This window comes from Sciurus carolinensis, chromosome 4 (genome assembly GCF_902686445.1).
Source record: "Sciurus carolinensis chromosome 4, mSciCar1.2, whole genome shotgun sequence".
Taxonomy (NCBI): domain Eukaryota; kingdom Metazoa; phylum Chordata; class Mammalia; order Rodentia; family Sciuridae; genus Sciurus; species Sciurus carolinensis.
Window position 1 is genome coordinate 176,531,671 of NC_062216.1, and position 17,207 is coordinate 176,548,877.

The following is a 17,207-nucleotide window of genomic DNA, read 5'->3' on the forward strand; positions in this document are numbered from 1 at the left end:
CAGCCCTTAACCTCAAGTAATGGAGATTAGACCCAGCACACCCCACACAGCCCTCCACCTTAGGTAATGGATACTAAACCGAGCACACCCCACACAGCCCTCCACCTCAGGTAATGCAGACTAGACCCAGCACAGCCCATAGAGCCCTCCACCTCAGGTATTGGAGACTAGATCCATCACACCCCGCACAGCCCTCCACCTCAGGTAATGGAGACTACACCCAGCACACTCACACACCGCTCCACCTCAGGTAATGGAAACTAGACACATATCACCATTCACAGCCCTCCACCTCAGGTAATGGAGATTAGACACAGCACACCACGCACAGCCCTCCAACTCAGGTAACGGAGATTAGACCCAGCACACCCCGCACAGCGCTCCACCTCAGGTAATGGAGACTAGACCCTTCCCACCCCACACAGCACTCCACCTCAGGTAATGGAGACTAGTCCCATCCCACCCTGCACAGCCCTCCACCTCAGGTGATGGAGAAATATTCCATCGGAACCCTCACAGCCCTCCATCTCAGGTAATGGAGACTACACCGTTCGCACACCACACAGACTTCTACCTCAAGTAATGGAGATTAGACCCAGCACACCCCACACAGCCCTCCACCTGAGGTAATGGAGACTAAACTCAGCACAACCCATACAGCCCTCATCTCAGGTAATGGAGACTAGACCCAGCACACCCCACACAGCCCTCCAACTCAGGTAATGGAGGCTAGACACAGCACACCTCACACAGCCCTCCAACTCAGGTAATGTAGACTAGATACATCCCACCCCGCACAGCTCTCCACCTCATGTAGTGGAGATTAGATCCATCGCACCCCACAAAGCCCTCCACCTCAGGTAACGGAGACTAGACCCAGCACACCCCACACAGCCCTCCAACTTAGGTAATGGAGACTAGACCCAGCACACCCCACACAGCCCTCCACCTCAGGTAATGGAGACTAGATCCATCGCACCCCACACAGCCCTCCACCTCAGGTAATGGAGACTAGATCCATCGCACCCCACACAGCCCTCCACCTCAGGTAATGGAGACTAAACCCATCGCACCCTGCACAGCCCTCCTCTTGTGGCCAGTCACCTTTGTTCTCAGAGAAAGACAAGTCGTGACTTTGTTGTGAAGAACAGGCAGCACTCCGTTTATGCTGAGTCTAAAAGTAAGTGAAGGGGTCTAGAGAGGAGTGGCGTGTGTAGGAGCACTTCACCTCGAGCCAGGAACGTTTCGGGTGCTGCCATATGTATCTTCTGAGCTTTCCAGTAATATCTACCCTCTTACCTTTTCTCATTTTCAAGTGTTGTTTCCAGAAGAAATCATTTTGCAGTCTCCTCAGGTTCCAGGGAACTGGACCCATGCCCAAGACACCAGGAGGAACAGAGAACCCATCACCAAGGTAATGCTTTGGCCACTCTCACTGTCTAAGTAGGTGGTGTTAGATATTCACGTCCCGGTGGATTGGCTCAGACGGACTGGAGCACTTGAGCAGCAGAGTCCTCAAATGACCAAGACCAACAGACGCAGAAGTGTGCCTAATATTGATTCACCGTGCATTGATATATCGTTCTACGTAGGCTCACAGTGCTGTAGTAAGTGGGGGGAAGCAACATACAGGTGTGTGTACCATCTTGTTGTTTTATTTTTAAATGGTTTTATACACATTACATAGATAATGCCAAGAAGGACACACACCCAGCCATATTTTTCTTCCCATGCTGGGGATGGAAGCCAGGGCCTCACACGTGCTGGACAAGCACTGTGCCACTGGGCTGCCTCCCCACCAGCAGGTTTCACGTGTGTGGTTCTGTGAACGCTGCGGAGAGGCTCTGTCTTGCTTCTCCCATCCAGTCACTCCGTAGTGCCACTGTGGTACCTGCCGTGTGCCAGGTGTTGTCCTTGACTCTCCCATTTGTGAATAAAGTAGACACTGGCTGGGGATGTAGCCCAGCGATTGACTCACCCTCAACATGGGTGGGGACCCTGATCAAACACAAGCCACAAGGAAAAAGTGTGACCGATTAGCCAGCCCTGCAGCCTAATGGCAGTTAGGGTCAGCAGAGACGTGAAGCTGCTGTTGGCATCAGAGGTGAGAGACGTGGGACCTGCGACAGGCAGGGTGCTGAGCAGCGAGCATAAGGCTGGACAGCCCAGGAGGAGGGCGCAAACCAAACAAGAAAGAAGGCACCCCGCACCCCAGTTCACTCTAAAAGTCATCTCCTTGTAGAGTGCATAGTGAGCTCTGGTGAGCGGTGGCCACCTCGGGTGACCCAGGCTTGTGGCCCTGGAGTCCCAGAGAGGGACTCAGGGACTCCTGAGAGCCCCAGTGGAGAGCTGCACTTGGAAAGCTCCTCAGGCCCTGAACAGAGACGAGAAGCAGCACCAGAGCAGGGGATGCCAGATCCCCCAGGCCAGCGACGTCCAGCAGAGCAGATCTCTCCAGCCACCGTGGCAAGGCCTCAACACAGACTAGAGAGGGGACAGCCCTTTGCTGATGCAGCACAGAACAGGTCATAGTGGGGGGCTGTCTTTCAAGTGTGGAAAGGAAAAAGAAAACTGCCAACCCAGAAATCTATGAGACCTCTTCACGGCAAAACCAGCCCCCCATGTGCAGCGCCGACACTAGCAGGACAAGTGGAGCGGGTAAAGCTGGTTGTCCGCGCAGAGAGGAACAGCCCGTCACCTGCACAGTTGACCAGGGCACCCCAGACCTGGGAGTGGGTCAGGAGCTCCAGTGCGACCCGGAGGCTCTTCAGAGGCCCGGCATTGACCACCATGTGCCCAGCTCTGCCTCTCCTCGTCATTTGCCCTGCAGAGTAGTCATTGTGCTACAGGGACACGTCTGTCCTGCCTTGTCTGTTGCAGTACAGCTGGCAGCATCCGAACTGTGGACCAGCCCAGGTGTCCATCAACGGGTGAATGATGAAGAAAATGCAATGTGTATCTGCACAGTGGAGTTTATTCAGCCGTAAAGAAAAATGAAATCATGTCATTTGCAGGAAAATGGATGGAATTTGAGAGCATTATGCTAACCAAAAAAACCAGGCTCAAAAGGTCAAGTGTTGTGTTTTCTCTCATGTGGAAGCTAGAGAGTAAAATGGAAAGAAGGATCTTATGGAAATAGTAGGGTAGAGGAAGGGATCAGGAAGGGAGAGGGGAGGTGCAGGGGAGTGAAATTGACCCAGTGTTGTTATGTGCATGTACAAATATCACAGTGAATTGCAGGATTATGTATGATTATTATGCATAATGACATTTTTTAAAAAACTAAAAATACTACAAAATCTGAAAGATGAAAGAATTTAGTGACCAGCATACCTGTGCTGCGCTTTATTAGAAATAATAAAGTCCTTCAGGCATGAGGAAAAGGGTACCAACTGAGAATAAGGATCTATGCAAAGTAGTGAAACTACCAGAAATTAATTCTGTGTATGCAGGTAGTATAAAAGATATTTTTATTTCTAAAAATTCTCTTTAAAAGACCTTTTTTATTTTTGGAGGGGTTGGGGATTTAACCCAGGGGCTCTTAATTGCTGAACCACATCCCAAGCCTGTTTTTTTATTTTTTATTTTGAGACAGAGTCTCAGTTGCTTAAGTCCTCACTAACTTGATGAGGCTGGCCTCAAACTTGCAGTCATCCTGCCTCAGCCTCCCAAGATGCTGAGATTACAGGTGTGCATCATGGCACCTGGCTAAAAGGCTTTCTGAAGCTGAATTACCAGCAGTATATTGTGGAGTTGGTCACATTCACCGATGTATAGATGCCACATGGAATTGCAGTATTATGTATAATTGTTATGTACTAGTAATAGTAAGCATGCAGTAAAGATAGCACAAAGCAAGGGGGGAAGATCCACATTGTGAGGTTCTTACAGGATGCATGAGACCTAGCAGTGTCATTTGAAGTAGGCCAGTCAGCTAAAGATGACTGAGGCAACAACTGGACACTACAGAGCAAGAACCTGAGAAGTAGGGAAACATGCCCCCGTGTCTGTGACCTTGCTGACATCCAGTCCACTTGGACAGTCAGAGTTATTGAAATCTGTGACTTAATTTTGTAGCCAGAACAGATAAAACACAGAAAACCTATATCAAGGTGAGAGTTTTGGGGTTTTTTGAATTTTGAGTTACTAGAGATTGAACCCAGGGTCACTCTACCACTGAGCCACATCCCCCATTCTTTTTATTTTTTTTATTTTGAGGCAGGGTCTTGCTAAGTTGCTGAGGGTCTTGCTGAGTTACTGAGGCTGGCCTTGAACTCGAATCCTCCTGCCTCAGCCTCCTGAGTCAGTAGGATTCTAGGTGTGCACCACTGCATGCATCTCAAGGCATACATTGAAGTCCAGCAGTATCAGTGTTCTAAACACTGCAGTTAAAGGGCTGAGACTGTCAGATTGGATGAAAAAGAAACACCACCTAGTCATCCCTCAGTGTCCTCAGAGGCTTGGTCCAGGGCCCTGCATGCCCAGCTGCTACGTCCGTGGACGCACGGGGAGTCCTTAGACGGGTAGTGCCGCCTTGCCCAGCCTGCACACGCCCTCCTGAGGCCAGGCCAGCTGCAGCTGTAGGAAGCCTGGGGTGCCCAGGCGGTGTCAGTGCTCCCTCGGGTGCAGAGGCTTGCCCAGGACACTGCAGGTGTGGAGCCCAGGGGTGCAGAGAACGGGGACAAGTAAGTTAAAGTAAAATGATGGGAAAGATACACTTCAGAAGAAAGGCCGCCAGAGCCAAGACCATCCTATCAGAGAAAGTGGGTCTCTAAGCAGAGAGCTCAGAGAGAGGGCAGCGGTGCGCCACAGAGGACCCTCGTCAGGACACAGCGCGTCAGTGCTGGAGACAGTCCAGAGCGCTCGGGCCTGAGGACTTCTCCAGCACCTGGAGTAACCGCAGGATGACGGCAGCCCCAGCGGCCATGGGAAGAAAGCAGTGAGCAGAACTGGGACTGGAACAGCAGCACCAGCAGTGACTTCGGAGGTCAGAACTGCCCAGAGCCTGGGAGTCCAGTGTGCACTCAAAAACAACCCAGAGACCAAAGAAATCGGAAGTGACGCTGGACAGTTCTTACCAGAATGAAAATGGTACACGACGTACCCAAACAGGCAAGATGCCACCAGAGCACTCTCTAGGAGGAGGTCACGGCACTAACTGCTGATCCTGAGAGGAGACTCCAGGTCAATGGCCTGAGCTCCCTCCTTGAAAAGAAGCGAGGCCGGGTACAGTGGTGCACGCCTATGATCCCAGGGCTTGAGAGGCTGAGGCAGGAGGATCTCAAGTTCAAGTCCAGCCTGGGCAACTTTGTGAGACCCTGTCTCAAAATGAATAAAAAAGCTGGGGATGTGGCTCAGTGGCCAGAGGTCCCTGGGTTTAATCCCCAGTACCAAAAAAAAAAAATTTAAAGTAAAAAAACTAGGTAATAAGAAATGGAACTTAAATAAAGCAAAATAGAATATTAATACACATTGAGTAGAAATTAAATAGAAAACAGAAGAAGAGAAATCGGTGAGTCTAAAAGCTGGTCCTTTGAGAAGACTAGTGAAGTTGCTGAACCTTGGCCAGACTGATGGGGGAGGAATAAAAAGCACACTGCCTGGGACCCATGGGCAGGGCTGATCACACACTGCACCTTCACTGGCCAGGCTACTTGGATGCTTGGTCAGACCTTATTCTGGGTCCAGTAAGGTCAACGTTCTCAAAGAGAAAAATGTACGCAGAGCAAGAACAAACCTATCCCGTGAAATTACAAGGAAGGAAAAGGAAGATTGTTCCGTTTTGCTGTCACGCCTTAGCACTGACACAGTTTCGGCTACAGTGTGTGCTAAGTGCCTGGCTAAGGTGGGTCAGTGGCCAGAACGCAGCCCAGTGGTGGAGTGGCTCAGTCCTGGCACCACACACACCCCAGGAGGAAAACATCACACACGCGGCTCGGCCCTGGCCAGTCAGCATCCTGCCAGGCCCTCTGTGGTGCGGGGCCACTGTCCTCTCCCTCCCGCTCCTTGTGCTGCTAGGTGCACAAGCATTCTCCGCGGGTTCAGTTTCTCTGGAGAATTCTGCCTCATACAGCTACGAACAACTTTGTACTGACAAATACAGCAGCTTACATAAACAACTTGCATATTTTTTGAAAGACACACATTGCAAAGCTCCCTCAACAAGAAACTGTGACCAACTAGCCATTAGAAACAATACCACCTTCCCCCGCCAAAAAATCTCTGTGCCAAGCAGCATCACCAGTGAATATATCAAGCATTTTGGGAAGAAATAGCACCAGTTCTAGAGACTCCAACTCAAGGAAGTTTAGTTTCAAACTCATCTAATGTGGCCTGTGTTGCTGGGTGTGGTGGCACATGCCTGTAACTCCAGAACCTCAAGAGGCTGAGGTAAGAGGATCGCAGCTGGGCAACTTAGTGAGACCCTGTCTCAAAATAAAAAGTAGAAAGTCTGGAAGTGTAGCTCAATGGTGGAGCACCCTGGGCTCCATCCTCAGTACAGTGAATGAATGATTGAGCAGCAGTTGGACAGAACTCCATCACACAGACAGAACAGAACTGCACGCCAGCATGGCTCACGAACGCAGAAATACAAATCCTAGAACAGAATATCAGCAAATTGAACATCTTAGGAGTGGGAAATGGGTTTAATGTCCCCCAAATCAGCCAGTGTAATTCACCTTATTGACAAACTGAAAAGGGACGCCCTGGCATCTCCTCTAGTGGACAGAAAAGGTGTCTGACGAAATCCAGCTTCCAGTCCTCATCCAAACCCCTGTTTCTCGAGGTGGAAGGAATGTCCTTCCCCAGAGGAACCTGCTCAGTGGTTAAGTACTCTCTCCTCACGTGACCAGGACCTTGGCATTTCTGTGTGACTCTGAGCAGGAAGTGGTAGGGGAGCCGTGAGGTGAGGAGGAGGCCGTCGAGCAGGAATCTGACCGACCGCAGCGAGCCCTGGGGGCTGAGTGGCTTAGAAGAGAGCAGGTGTGAGACTGACTTGCAAACATGCCACTCAGGTGCTGCCACGGACACAGGTGTGTTCAGCCTGACGCACTGTCCAGGACTGTCCACAGGCAGCTGAGAAGTGCTGACGGGATAGCACCAGCAGGCCTCCGCAGGTGCAGAGTGACACTTCCTGGCTCAGAGACGCATAATGTAAAGATGCCTGTTTTCCCAGATTGATGTGTACACCCAGAGCTCATGCAAAAATGCAAACCTGGTTGCACACCTGACCCCATGTCAAGATGGCCCAGACTGCATGACTTCAGGGAAGACCACCACATCCTGCCTTGGGAGGGTTCTATGTGACACTCAGAGTGTGACCCATAGAGAAGAAGTTGACAAGCTGAACTTCGGTGAAATGAAAGAGCTTACTGTCAGAAGACACTGAAGACCAAAGGCGAGGCCGACTGAGATGACATATTGCAACCCCTCTCTTGTAAAGGACTTGCGTCCAGGTCTTCAGTAAAGAGCTGCAAGCTCCGTAGGAAGACGCCAGGCGCTTTACCAAAGAACACAGACAGAGTGGGGCCAACCCTGGGAAGATCTTCAGCGTCAGCCAAAACCACAGTGAGCCACCAGCACACACCTGTTGCAACAGCCAAAACTTAAGAGGAAATGAAAAACGGGTTCACATGCAGAGTTCATAGCATGTTTGTTGGTAACTGTCCAAAGCTGGAAACAGGGCAGTTTCCATCAACAGGGGAATGGGCAGAGAAATGGGGATGTGTTCTTGGAGTGGAGCCCCATTCAGACATAAGAAGGACGTACCCAGCAACATGAACGGGTCTTGGAGCTGTTTGCTGCGTGGTTGGAAAGGGAGAAGGCTGAAGGAGTGCCTACCGCGTGCTTCCCCGTGAGCGAGCACAGGCGCAGCAAGCCTGAGACACCACGCTGCCCCTCAGACCCGTGCTTGAATGCAGCACAGCTGTGCTCCGCCCCACCAGTGACAGAGAGGGCACCTCGACAGAGGCTTCTGGAATCAAGTTTGGCAATATGTGCAAATTTTTATTAAGGAAACTTTTAATGTAGCAGTTATACAGATTCTGGAACTTATCCTCGGAAAGTAGTCGAGTGATCCTACAAAGATACGTGTGCAAAACTGTGAATATCCTTTGTAATGGAAACAGAAGAAGGTTGCATTGGCCCGGGACAGAGTCCCTGTATGTTCAGACATGCCCACCAGACCAGCTGTATGCAGGCTGTGCCTGGAGAGACTGCTGGAGGCTGCAGGGCCACCAGGCAGGCCAGCCTCAGGAGCAGAAGGTGTGCCTTCGTCAGGTAAACTGTAACCTTTGTTTTAGTTTCATCATCACAAAATTTACTTATGTCTGTTGTTTTTAAGTTATATATGGACACATGCCTTTACTTTATTTGTTTACATGATGAGGATCGAACCCAGTGCCTCACCTGTGCTAGACACAACCCCAAACCTCCATTTGTTTTTAAAAGATTCTTTAAAAACATAAACTTTTCATATCTTTTAATCAGATATCCTGTATTTTCATTATGTTTTGAAAAATATGATCATGGCCCATCCCAAGAGCCCTTAAGTGTCACAAGCACAATGTTGATAGATGTTCATGTTTGTTCTTCAGACAAAGCCAGTGCATCTTAACGTTTTATGCATGATCGTTTCTAGAACAGGAAAACTGCAAAGGACCAAACTAAACACGCCGGGAAGCAGAGGCGCACTGGGCCCAAGGACCTACCAGGGGTAGCAGCCCTCACCGCAGAGACAAGTGGCCTGGGTGCGTGAGTGCCGGGCCCCTAGCAGAGTGGCCGGGCAGCCTGCTGCGCACCGGCGCCATGAGACACGGGCTTGCGCTCTGCCCAGGGGCCAGTGTGGCCTGGACCTCACTGTAGCTCAGGCACCTTGGGGCTCAGGTTGTGTTATTTTTGGCCATGGAGCTTTTAAGCAGTTGTAGACAGGTTTGTTTGAGAAGGGTCTCAAACTCCACGGCTCAAGCAGTTCTCCCTCCTCGGTCTCCCCAGTGCTGGGCTGCAGACACATGCCGCTGCTCCTGGCTTACCATAGACATTTAAATCCCCATGTCCAGTGCTCGAGGTGGTACTGCATCTGTGAAGCATAAAAATAAACTGATGGCCTTTTTCCCTCTTAGAAAGCATAGTTTTCCTGACTCTGCCTGGCACAGCGCAGACAGGCAGTTTCACAAACGCGTTGTGCTGGCAGTGCTTGACGGCCATGCTGCAGAGCCACGCCTGTCTGACTTGCAGTTCAGCCTTCAGGGCTTCTGTGCCCTGACACCTGGCCTCTAAGTGAACTGTCTCTTCACTCCAAATACAGTAGACGAAGTTCAGATCCCCAGAGCAAAAGACACAGAGTTCTTCAATCCAGTGCTGAATGAAAACCAGAAGCTAGCAGTCAGAAGAATCCTGAGTGGTGACTGCCGCCCTCTCCCATACATTCTTTTTGGACCTCCTGGAACTGGAAAGACTGTGACGATAATTGAGGCAGTTTTGCAGGTAAGGTCAGTGGCACTGACTGCATTGAGCTCTGTGCTGCGTTCCTCAGGTCTAAGCCTGCAGGACGGGCCAGTGTACACTGTGGTCACAGGGCTGAGAAAGCCAGTGCTCTGTGGTATGCAGCAAGCTGGTGTGGATGTTAGGATCGTAGCACCTTGCTTCACCGGTGGGAAGGAAACTTAGTGTTTAGAAGTTTTGATCTCATCATGAAGTTTTGCTGCAGAAGTTGCCTCGACTGCGGCTAAAGCTACCCCTCTGCAGAAGTTGCCGGTGTCTCCTTTACGTTTCAGACTGAATTTATGAAAATACTGTGTGCTGAGTGTTCCCTGTCGTTCAGGGCTTCATGAGCGAGCCCTTGCCAGTGCTCTACGGGGGGCCGGGTGGGAGCCAGAGTCGGTGTGGCTGGTCCTGTCACCTCCCACCCATGTGCCTAGGGTGGCCCCGTGAGGCAGGACCCTCGCTTTGCTGTGTTCAGGGATCAAGCCGCTCTCATGTCCGGGTGAAGCAGCCTTTGTGTTGCACGTCAGATTTGGGGTTTCTGCTGTGCAGTGTTGAGAGTTACGATCCTCGGTCTCTTGTGTCTTGGATGAAGGTACATTATGCTTTGCCGGACAGTCGGATTTTGGTCTGTGCCCCCTCTAACAGTGCTGCTGACCTCGTGTGTTTGCGGCTGCATGAGAGCAAGATGCTGAGACCAGCTGCCATGGTCCGGGTGAATGCCACCTGCAGGTTTGAGGAGGTGAGCCCAGGCGTGGAATGGCAGCAGGCTGCCTCCTCAGTAGGTTCCTGTGGAGGAGGGTGACCGAGGCTGAGCCACCCTGGAAGTCTGATGTGCTGTGCCAAGGCTCGGGTGGGGTTGCCTGCACACCTGCACCCCACCCTTCACAGGTGTCCTTAGCTTCCTGGAATTCCCATATTCTTCTCTTCCTTGACCTATAAATGAATTGCTTTGTTTTAGTACTATTTTATTGGTTTGGTTATAAGTAGCCCTTTAAGGAAATAACAGCCTCCTTGTTCACTTATTGACTGAAGTATTGCTCTTAATAAAAAAAAACTGAAGCCAGGCACAGTGGTGCACACCTGTGATCTCAGCCAGTTAGCAGGCTGAGGCAGGAGGATCACAAGTTCAAGGCCAGCCTCAGCAACTTATAAAGCGCCTGCCTCAAAACAGTTTCTTAAAAGAGCCAGGGACGTAGCTCAGTGGTAGAGCATGTGCCTAACACATGGGAGGCTCTGGCTCCATCCCAGGCACCTCAAAAAAACCTTGAGACTAGAAGCTTTTTCCTGGAAGGATCTGCAGGGTATATATTAGGTGCATGGCTCTAGAGCCCACAAAACATGGACTTAATCAATACAAAAACGTGAAACATGCTAACCAAGAAAACAGTCCTAGGCGGGGCCGGGGCTCAGTGGTGAGCACTTGCCTGGCACGTGCGAGGCTCGGGGTTCCATCCTCAGCACCACATAAAGTCAAAGGAAATAAAGGTATTGTGTCCATCTACAACCACAACTACAAAATCTTCTTTAAAAAAGAAGGAAAACGGTCCTGGGTCATTAGGTAGTTCACTGGGAAGTGGCGACAGGGAAGATCGTCTCAGAATTCCTTTCAGTTCTGTCCTTCTCTCCAGTTTAAAGGAGCACTTAGCACTCTTGTCTCCCTTGCCCCAGACCATCATCGAGGCCATCAAGCCCTACTGCAGAGACGGGGAGGACATCTGGAGAGCGTCACGCTTCAGGATAATCATCACCACGTGCAGCAGTGCAGGGTTGTTCTACCAGATAGGAGTGAGGTGAGCACAGGCCCCAGGGTCAGGGACTCGCTGCACAAGCTGAGTGGCCGGACAAGCCTCGGCCGAGGGCTAGAGTAACAGCTGGGAACCTTTGTACCGAGACCCCGGAGGCTCCAGCAGCCCAACAGGGAGACACACCTGCAGATGGATCTGTGCATACAAAGGTCCTGTGGTTAGAAGGCCTCAAGCATATTTACCCAGCAGGACCTACAGAGCTGCAGTCTGTGAGCAAGAGGAGTGGCAGGAGGGAGCTGGAAGAGGAGGCCTGGGCCCCAGAATTGAGGGCCAGGGGAGGCACTTGGGTATGACCCCTGGTGTGGCAGGAAGATTCAGAGGCCTCTGCGGGGTGGGGGTGAGTTGCTGGAGGGGTGTGGGAAGGCAGGACACACAGGAAGTAGTTGGTGCTGAGGTCTAGCACTGTGGGCCTGAGCCCGCTGGAGCTAGGGCTCTTGGGAAGGTGGAGCAGCATGGGGCACCCTGTTGGCCTGAGGCACTTCCACTGGACTCCCCTTCCGAGCGAGGGGAGGCTGCCTCAGTGCCATGGGGGGAGAGGCAGGGACAGTGACGGGCACCAGTGGTATGCAGCAGGCTGAGGAGCAAGGGAACCCCACCTTCCCCTGACAGCCGAGGAGCAGGCTGCAGCTTCTGGCAGGGTCAGCCCATGGCAGAGGTTGTGAGGGTGCTTGGCCATGACCTCCAGGCCTCTGCCAGGGTCACAGGGAGCTCATGGCTGTCAGTCCCTCTCATGCTCATATGGCACCGCTGTGTCGCCTGACGCCTCACATGGCACGAGACAGGGCACATTGTCTTTCAAGGACCAGCGTCTTCGGAATCCAGGCTTCACGCTTACAACACATCGAATTTCAGACTCCACCTGAGGTGCCCCAGAGCCACGCATGGCTGGAGGCCCCACGTTGGACTGAGCAGGTCTAGACAGGGTGAGGGACTTTTGTCAACATGTGTCAGAGGCCTGGAGATGGCACGTGTCAGCAGTGCCGGCCACCCTTCTCTGGTTCAGGTCTGGTGTTGCTGGGGGTGCAGGTTTCCTGCCAGGCACGGCTGCCTGGTATGCACAGCATGGACGTGCCAGCATCCAGGTCCAGGGGAGGAGGTGGCTGGCCGGACCAGTCGCTGTGCTGCTGACAGCCAGAGCTGCAGCTGTGGAAGCCTGGAAGTGCAGACAGGGAAGCAGAGACTTCTGGGAGAGGGGCCTTTAAGTGACGGCAGCGAATACAGCGCTCTGCTTCGTTCCCTGCTCTGGATTAGCGTCCAGCACAAGTGGAGAGCGCTGCTCACCTCCTTGTCTCACCGGGGCCACTGGCCTGAGGGCCCTGGCTCAGGCCATGGAGGGAGGTGTGAGCTAGGAGCCTCCCTGCACATGCCTGCCACAGCCTGAGGCTCCGTGGTGATATTCAGGGTCCGGGAAGGAGAGCTCGGGCTCGGAGGCCAGGCAGGCACAGGCTGCAGTGGTTGATTCTGAGGCAGCGGCCCTCGCCTGCCCCCGGGCACTGTCCAGTGCTACTCCTTGACTAGTCCCTCCACTCCTGTGGGAGCAGGCAGAGAGCCGCCTGGGGTCACGAGCTCACAAGTGGGGGAGGCTGCGCCTACACAGTCCGTGCTCTGGCGAGTCCGGCTTGAGGCAGGCATGTGCTGAGTGCTCAGGCTTGGGCCGCACCTACCCTCACACTGCCCTGTCCATGTCCTCATGAGCAACACACTGCTTACAGAGTGCCAGGCGCAGAGCTGTCACAGGCGTCTCCTCCCAGCCTGCCCCTGGTCACACAGCTGGGGAGGTGCCCATGCTGCCCTCCTGGTGCTGCTCCACCCACGGGCACAGAGCAGGGCTGCCTGTGGGGCTGGGTGCCAGGTGCAGAGCACGGTGAGGGGAATCACCACTCACACCCATTTGGCTCTAGAGTCGGACACTTTACCCACGTGTTTGTGGACGAGGCCGGGCAGGCGAGTGAGCCAGAATGCCTCATCCCGCTGGGGCTGATTTCAGACGTCAGCGGCCAGGTAAGGCCCGCGTGCAGAGCCGGGCGCTCCTGTTTCACCCCGTCTTCCCCAGCGGTGCTGGTCGTGGCCTCGGGGGCGAGAGACCAGGCCCAGCAGCAGGAGCGTGGTGCTGCTCCCACAGCGCAGCCCTTGGGGCTGCAAGTGTGGGACGCCACCTTGGGGATGTTCACTTGCAAACCAAAGCGAAGAGCCATCTAGGTGGTGGGGACACGGCGGCAAAGTCAGCAGCTGCTGCCTGCCCTCAGTGAGCCCCGCGTGCCTGTGCCTGCTCCCTCGGACTGCTCTGCCAGGCAGACCTGCTCCTTCCTCCGGTGCCTGTGAATTCACCTTGAACTCCCTGCTGCGCCCTGCACCCCTCCTCAGGGAGCGTCCTGCAGACTTGCCGTGTGGGAGGGGGCTGCTCACGGAAAGGAGGGGTGAGGAAGTGCTCCCCTCTCCCTGCTCACCCCTGCAGAGGGCACAGCCCACCTCCTCTCAGGGGGTCAGGAGGAAAGGAGGACTGGTCGAGCTGGAACACGTGGCCTCCAGAGAGGAGAGACGGGGACGGTCAGCCTGATAAGGCCACTGCAGGCCTCCACCAGGCCAGGCGGTCAGGCAGGGGGCTGTGGGTGGTCTCCTAGGGCCAAGCACAGTGGGACTGGCAGAGCTCAGGCGTCCTGCCTGGGCTCTTCTGCTGCAGAGGTAGCCGCAGAGGAAACCAGCAGTGGAACCGCGGCAGCTGGAGGCTCTAGTGAGAAGCAGGCCCCAGGCACACGGGGTGCTGTCCAGTTCCCTGCCCTCTGAAAGCCCTGGCAGGTCCAGCCAGAGTGGACACGGGGCCCCTGCCTGCGCAGCCTGACCCTGACCCAGGGACGCCAGTCTGCTGCTCTCGGGGTGTGCTTCCTGAGTGGGGTCCAGGTGCTGTGCTGGCCCCCATCGAGTCCGCGTGTGCCACAGATTGTGCTTGCTGGAGACCCTATGCAGCTCGGCCCTGTCATCAAGTCCAGGCTGGCCATGGCCTACGGGCTGAACGTGTCCATGCTGGAGAGGCTGATGTCCCGACCAGCGTACCTGCGAGACGAGAATGCGTTTGGTGCTTGTGGTGCATACAACCCCCTGTTGGTGAGTCGTCCAGCTCTGTTAAGTCACTTCAGCACACGAGGACAGGCCCGCAGGGGAGGCCGCTTCCCCTTGTCCACCAAGTCATGGCCGTGCGCAGGGGCCTCTGTCTTCCCAGGGACAGCTCAGCCCTGCCGTGCCAAGGCCTGCGCCCTAGAAACAGGACCCAGGAGTGTGCCCCACGAGGGCCCGTGTTGGGGCCCAGGGGCACCAGGCAGCCCAGCACTGATGGCAGGGAGTGTTTGGGGTCCAGGACAGACAGTGGACAGAGAAATGGGAAGTGGTCCAAGACAGTGGATGGAGAAATGGGAAGTGGTTTAAGACAGTGGACGGAGAAATGGGAAGTGGTTTAAGACAGTGGATGGAGAAATGGGAAGTGGTTTAAGACAGTGGATGGAGAAATGGGAAGTGGTCCAAGACAGTGGATGGAGAAATGGGAAGTGGTTTAAGACAGTGGATGGAGAAATGGGAAGTGGTTTAAGACAGTGGACGGAGAAATGGGAAGTGGTTTAAGACAGTGGACGGAGAAATGGGAAGTGGTCCAAGACAGTGGATGGAGAAATGGGAAGTGGTTTAAGACAGTGGATAGAGAAATGGGAAGTGGTTTAAGACAGTGGACGGAGAAATGGGAAGTGGTTTAAGACAGTGGATGGAGAAATGGGAAGTGGTTTAAGACAGTGGATAGAGAAATGGGAAGTGGTTTAAGACAGTGGACGGAGAAATGGGAAGTGGTTTAAGACAGTGGACGGAGAAATGGGAAGTGGTTTAAGACAGTGGATGGAGAAATGGGAAGTGGTTTAAGACAGTGGATGGAGAAATGGGAAGTGGTTTAAGACAGTGGATGGAGAAATGGGAAGTGGTTTAAGACAGTGGACGGAGAAATGGGAAGTGGTTTAAGACAGTGGATAGAGAAATGGGAAGTGGTTTAAGACAGTGGACGGAGAAATGGGAAGTGGTCCAAGACAGTGGATGGAGAAATGGGAAGTGGTTTAAGACAGTGGATGGAGAAATGGGAAGTGGTCCAAGACAGTGGACGGAGAAATGGGAAGTGGTTTAAGACAGTGGACGGAGAAATGGGAAGTGGTTTAAGACAGTGGACGGAGAAATGGGAAGTGGTTTAAGACAGTGGACGGAGAAATGGGAAGTGGTCCAAGACAGTGGACAGAGAAATGGGAAGTGGTTTAAGACAGTGGACGGAGAAATGGGAAGTGGTCCAAGACAGTGGATGGAGAAATGGGAAGTGGTTTAAGACAGTGGATGGAGAAATGGGAAGTGGTCCAAGACAGTGGATGGAGAAATGGGAAGTGGTTTAAGACAGTGGACGGAGAAATGGGAAGTGGTTTAAGACAGTGGATAGAGAAATGGGAAGTGGTTTAAGACAGTGGACGGAGAAATGGGAAGTGGTTTAAGACAGTGGACGGAGAAATGGGAAGTGGTCCAAGACAGTGGATGGAGAAATGGGAAGTGGTCCAAGACAGTGGATGGAGAAATGGGAAGTGGTTTAAGACAGTGGACGGAGAAATGGGAAGTGGTTTAAGACAGTGGACGGAGAAATGGGAAGTGGTTTAAGACAGTGGATGGAGAAATGGGAAGTGGTTTAAGACAGTGGACGGAGAAATGGGAAGTGGTTTAAGACAGTGAACGGAGAAATGGGAAGTGGTCCAAGACAGTGGACGGAGAAATGGGAAGTGGTTTAAGACAGTGGATGGAGAAATGGGAAGTGGTTTAAGACAGTGGACGGAGAAATGGGAAGTGGTTTAAGACAGTGGACGGAGAAATGGGAAGTGGTTTAAGACAGTGGATAGAGAAATGGGAAGTGGTTTAAGACAGTGGACGGAGAAATGGGAAGTGGTTTAAGACAGTGGATGGAGAAATGGGAAGTGGTTTAAGACAGTGGACGGAGAAATGGGAAGTGGTCCAAGACAGTGGATAGAGAAATGGGAAGTGGTCCAAGACAGTGGATGGAGAAATGGGAAGTGGTTTAAGACAGTGGACGGAGAAATGGGAAGTGGTTTAAGACAGTGGATGGAGAAATGGAAGTGGTACAAGACAGTGGACGGAGAAATGGGAAGTGGTCCAAGACAGTGGACGGAGAAATGGGAAGTGGTTTAAGACAGTGGATGGAGAAATGGGAAGTGGTCCAAGACAGTGGATAGAGAAATGGGAAGTGGTCCAAGACAGTGGATAGAGAAATGGGAAGTGGTCCAAGACAGTGGACGGAGAAATGGGAAGTGGTTTAAGACAGTAGACGGAGAAATGGGAAGTGCTTTAAGACAGTGGATGGAGAAATGGGAAGTGGTTTAAGACAGTGGACGGAGAAATGGGAAGTGGTTTAAGACAGTGGACGGAGAAATGGGAAGTGGTTTAAGACAGTGGATGGAGAAATGGGAAGTGGTTTAAGACAGTGGATGGAGAAATGGAAGTGGTACAAGACAGTGGATGGAGAAATGGGAAGTGGTCCAAGACAGTGGACGGAGAAATGGGAAGTGGTTTAAGACAGTGGATGGAGAAATGGGAAGTGGTCCAAGACAGTGGACGGAGAAATGGGAAGTGGTCCAAGACAGTGGATAGAGAAATGGGAAGTGGTCCAAGACAGTGGACGGAGAAATGGGAAGTGGTTTAAGACAGTGGATGGAGAAATGGGAAGTGGTTTAAGACAGTGGACGGAGAAATGGGAAGTGGTTTAAGACAGTGGACGGAGAAATGGGAAGTGGTTTAAGACAGTGGATGGAGAAATGGGAAGTGGTTTAAGACAGTGGATGGAGAAATGGAAGTGGTACAAGACAGGGACGGAGAAATGGGAAGTGGTTTAAGACA

General features: G+C 52.6%; 1 protein-coding gene across 1 annotated transcript in view; it reads left to right on the plus strand.

Moving 5' to 3' along the window:
- Nucleotides 1-17,207, plus strand: part of Mov10l1 (Mov10 like RISC complex RNA helicase 1) — a 78,174-nt gene that overhangs the window by 47,318 nt on the left and 13,649 nt on the right. Inside the window, exons 15-21 of the mRNA XM_047550097.1 lie at nt 1,317-1,414; nt 8,642-8,750; nt 9,308-9,486; nt 10,079-10,225; nt 11,155-11,276; nt 13,193-13,292; nt 14,229-14,393. Of these exons, the coding sequence (XP_047406053.1) occupies nt 1,317-1,414; nt 8,642-8,750; nt 9,308-9,486; nt 10,079-10,225; nt 11,155-11,276; nt 13,193-13,292; nt 14,229-14,393 (920 nt within the window). The remainder of the gene's footprint in view (nt 1-1,316; nt 1,415-8,641; nt 8,751-9,307; nt 9,487-10,078; nt 10,226-11,154; nt 11,277-13,192; nt 13,293-14,228; nt 14,394-17,207) is intronic.